Genomic DNA, 4,772 nt, shown 5'->3' with positions numbered 1-4,772 from the left:
CATAGTCTTTATGCATAATAGGATTTAGTAGAAAATTAATCCATAATAGGATTTAGTAGAAAATTAATGCTGTCAAGTAGATTATAATAGTTTTTTCATTGCTGTTTTGCTTTTTATTTTTAGATTTTGTAATTTAAATTTAGGCCAGAGAGTGTCCATATAAATTGCTTTCTGACTGTATTCTCTGGCTTATAACTCATCTTTTGTTGATTGAGGTTTTCCTGTGTTTTTTGAGCTTTAACATAAACTGCGATTTTTAATTTTAAAAAACTTCCTAATGAGTATGGATTACATTTAAATGACATACATTTTTAGAAAGATGATCAATCAAAAGTAATGGGAAAGGAAGGGGAAAAGTACAAAAGAAAATGAAGAGAGGTTAGGAAAAAATTTTAGTTATTTTGTAATCATTTATAATCACTGGAAATGCTTGTGTATGTTTCACCCCAGAGCTGGAACATACACAATGTAATGACGTTCACATACAATTTAACATATGGCACAATATTCTTCTTAGGGAAAGTGTTGCCATTATTAAGAAAAATTTGGTGATGATAGACTTCTCAGGTGACAAACATGAGACCTAAGCATGGTCTGGAAAAAGATAGAAAAACAAGAAAAATTAAAAAGTTAACGTAATTTTGAATTGCTATGTGCTGAACTAGAAAAAAGAGAGAGGATGTGAATAAGATACAGAAGAAAAGAGACGGCCATGGCAACAGGTGGAAACATGCAGAGCAGTGACACTAATGACAATTACCAGGGAAGTCCAGCTAACATTTGATTTTCAATGATTTATTTATAGGCGTGGTCTTGCTCTGTCATTCAGGCTGGAGTGCAGTGGCATGATCATAGTTCACTGAAGCCTTGAATTCCCGGGCTCAAAGCAATCCTCCTGCCTCATTCTTCAAAGTAGCTGGGATTACAGGCACAAGCCACATTTTATTTTTAAATAGTTTGTTTTGTGGGACCCTCCTCTGTCACTGCAAATATTCTGCAAAAGTACTACCTAAACAACACAAGCATCATGTATGAGGATATGGTTTATATCTGCTTGGATAAATACAGAAAAAAGAACAACCAGAGTGAGTGAGATAAATGTAAATTCAGGTTTTCAGGAAAATTGGGAAAGCAGAGCTAAAAATGGTTATGAGGATGTAGATCTTGGAGAGTTTTTAGAAGTTTGGTGAGGGTATCGAATTCCCACTGTGGAAGCCAAGAGATGTTTAAACTTACTTTGATTTTAAAAGACGGAGTTCTCAGCTGAAATCTGAATTAATGAATTGTGAAGTCTAGTAAAAAGACAAAAAAACACACACAAAAAAGTCTTTGAGCAAAGAATGAATCACCAGATGGTATAAAATAATTTAAATACTTCAGAGAAAATTCAAATACAGAATATAAAAGTTGAAATGTTATGATAGTTCTTGTGTTTGATTTTACATTGACATGACTTTATCGATGCAACATATTATCCCTTTGAAATGCTTAAATTTATGGCCATTGAGAAAACAGAACAAACTCAAAAAATTCCATGTATTTATCAACATTTTGAGTAAAAATCACATAAGCTAATTTTTATAGGCTGCTGTTAAAGGAGGTTGGGTGTGTGTAGCAATGTATTTATGGTGGATTTCAAGAAAAATGGGTATCTCATGCAGACCTTTCCTCTTCTGTTCTAATTTTTCTTCTTATTTTTTAAAATAGAAATCCACTATGAGAAACCATACAACAGTAGCAAACTTTATTCTTCTTGGACTGACAGATGATCCACAATTACAGGTGATTATTTTTCTTCTCCTTTTTTTCACCTACATGTTGAGCATCACTGGGAATCTAACCATCATCACCCTCACTCTACTGGATTTGCATCTCAAGACACCCATGTATTTCTTCCTCCGAAATTTCTCATTTTTAGAAGTCTCGTTCACAACTGTCTGTATTCCCAAATTTCTTGTTAGTATGGCAACAGGTGATAAGACCATTTCTTACAACAATTGTGCAGCACAACTGTTTTTCACTATTCTCTTGGGGGCAACTGAATTTTTTCTTCTGGCTGCCATGTCCTTTGACCGCTATGTAGCCATCTGCAAACCCCTTCATTACACCACCATCATGAGCAGCAGAGTTTGCAACTTGCTAGTCTTTGCTTCATGGATGGCTGGCTTCCTAATAATTTTTCCACCACTCCTGATGGGTCTTCAGCTTGATTTCTGCGCAGCCAACACTGTAGATCATTTCTTCTGTGATGTTTCTCCTGTACTGCAGCTCTCTTGCACAGACACCAACATAATAGAATTAATGATGCTTCTCTCAGCCATTTTGACGCTCCTGGTTACACTGGTATTAGTGATTCTCTCCTACACAAATATTATCAGGACTGTTCTGAAAATACCTTCTTCTCAACAGAGAAAAAAAGCATTTTCTACATGTTCTTCCCACATGGTGGTCGTGTCCATTTCTTATGGCAGCTGCATCTTCATGTATGTGAAACCCTCAGCAAAGGAAAGAGTGTCATTAAATAAAGGGATAGCTCTGCTCAGCACTTCTGTTGCCCCCATGTTGAATCCCTTTATTTATACGCTAAGAAACAAACAAGTAAAAGATATTTTTAAGCACATAGTCAAAAAGATTGAACTTTTCTCAATGAAATGAATCACTTCAATGATATTATTAAGGTTATTAGTAAAATAAAAGAAGCAGAGTAGAGTATGTACAAAGTTTTTCGATGCTTGTATTCAATAATATTACCTCTTTTTTGACTTATAATTTTCATTATGGCCTTCCTAATCTCCAAAGCCTAACCTTGACTCCCATTTCTCCCTCGTGCTGAGAGCATGTAGAAAAGATATTCCCTGGTTTTGGTAAAAATCATTTGTATGTTATTTAGTGCCTCTTTGATTTCCTCTCAAAATTCTCTCAGAGGAAGACAAAGTGAGACTTCAGTTTTTCCACGCTCTTTTCCACTCTTCTGGAATTCAGGGACCCAATTTGTCACATATTCTACATAGAGTTCAGTAGATTACCTAGGTTTGATCACTTACCAAGTGCATTCTTGGTGGATACAAAAGTGAAATCTGATTTATTACTTAGTGTTTAGTAGAATCTTGAAGCAGATCAATTTAATGGCAGTTCTTTAATTACACAGTTTAATAGCTTCAGTTTTTTTTAACCAGGCTTAGAGATATAGTGTATTGTCAGAAATAAATGAAAGGAACGTGAGAGAGGTTAAAGCATTACTGCTATTGCAGCTATCGTATAGAAATTATAGCTGGTATTTATTGATTGCTTACAGTGTGCCAGATTTTATTAAATTTATTAGTTCCATCTTCAAAACTCTGTAAGACAGGTATTTATATGCTCCATTTATGGATTAAAAAGTATAAGTCATAAGGATTAAATAATTTGTTGATGACAACAAAAACAAAAACCCAAGGATGACAAAAATGATGCTTTCATGTCCACTCATCGCTTACGCATTTTTAGCAAAACAGAGTGAAAATCTCTCTCTGTTCTTAAGTCACTTAGAATGCAAAAGAACAGTAAGATCTTTGTAGAACATTCTATAGATTCATGGGTGTCATAGATAAAATTAAGATCTTACAGCTTCACAGAGTGCCTTATTTTTCAAATTTAAGTGATTTGAACATAAAATTTGATATAATGACTGATCGTGTGCAGAGTATTTAAAAACTTTTCCTTTGAAAAGTATATCTCAGTGTTATAAAACAAAAAAACTTTTTCTGAAAGACTAATGTCAGTTTCCTCAATAAATATTTGTCTATGACTTAGTTTCCACATAAGGTAACTGATGACCTTATGAACAATTCTGACTGGTAGGATTTATTTTTTTGACTTATAAAATTGTTATATACATTTTATCTTAATGTATTTCCAAGTATATATAACTTTGTCATATCCCCAGGCTAGCAACGAATTTTATATGAATTTTACAAGCGTTAGTGAGAAGCTTTAAATATATATATCTAAATAAATATTAACGGGGCATTGAGAAGCTGAAACGATTCAAATAGACATTTTAAATAGTGTATAAACCATGTACGTGTAAATGGTTTTTATAATACTGCAATACTTTAAGAACATTTTATTTGAAAATAGAAAATAAAATATCTGGGGAGCATTCTTTAACTTTCACTATTTGGCTTTCTTTGCATCAGGAATTTAAGTTTATACACACAAATAATTATACTTTATAGGTAATAACTACACTCAAGAAAAGTTGACTCAAAATGTTTGGAATCTGACAAAAAGTCTGATCTGGAATATCTCAGATTTTCTTCTGAACACACTTCTCCACAATTTAAGTTGTTGCCAAATGCAAATATGTAACGTATTTATTTTATATTTCTAAGTATTATATTGCTTACTTTATTCTTTATACATGAACTCTAAGTTCAGCTCTTTTTAAAGTCTAATATATAGGTAAATCATAAATCATTTAATGTATATTAAAAACTGCAACTTCTCCCCTTTTCTTTATCCAAAAATGAATTATTGACAACTTTGTGAAATTCAGAAATATACTTAGTAGACTTACCTACTTAGAATAGATGGATTTTTTTTCTATTTCTAGGCTGTTTGTAAGTAGATAACGGAAAATGCAAAAGGAAAGAAACCCTAGGCCTAAGTTATGATGGGAAAAGATTAGTGAAGGTCATTTTATTTATTTATTTATTTTTGAGACGGAGTCTCGCTCTGTCGCCCAGGCTGGAGTGCAGTGGCCGGATCTCAGCTCACTGCAAGCTCCGCCT

At 33.3% G+C, this 4,772-nt stretch overlaps 1 protein-coding gene across 1 annotated transcript; it reads left to right on the top strand.

Moving 5' to 3' along the window:
• The first annotated feature begins 1,632 nt into the window (after nucleotides 1-1,632).
• Nucleotides 1,633-2,725, top strand: LOC105500590 (olfactory receptor 6C74). The gene has a single exon (XM_011926194.1). It carries the CDS (start codon nucleotides 1,717-1,719, stop codon nucleotides 2,653-2,655), a length of 939 nt encoding a protein of 312 aa, XP_011781584.1. The 5' UTR covers nucleotides 1,633-1,716; the 3' UTR covers nucleotides 2,656-2,725.
• The last annotated feature ends 2,047 nt before the right edge of the window (nucleotides 2,726-4,772 follow it).

The sequence above is a fragment of the Colobus angolensis genome, unplaced genomic scaffold, assembly GCF_000951035.1.
Source record: "Colobus angolensis palliatus isolate OR3802 unplaced genomic scaffold, Cang.pa_1.0 Scaffold67, whole genome shotgun sequence".
NCBI lineage: Eukaryota > Metazoa > Chordata > Mammalia > Primates > Cercopithecidae > Colobus > Colobus angolensis.
The sequence above is the reverse complement of the archived record's forward strand: the minus strand, read 5'-3'. Positions and strand labels throughout refer to the sequence as shown.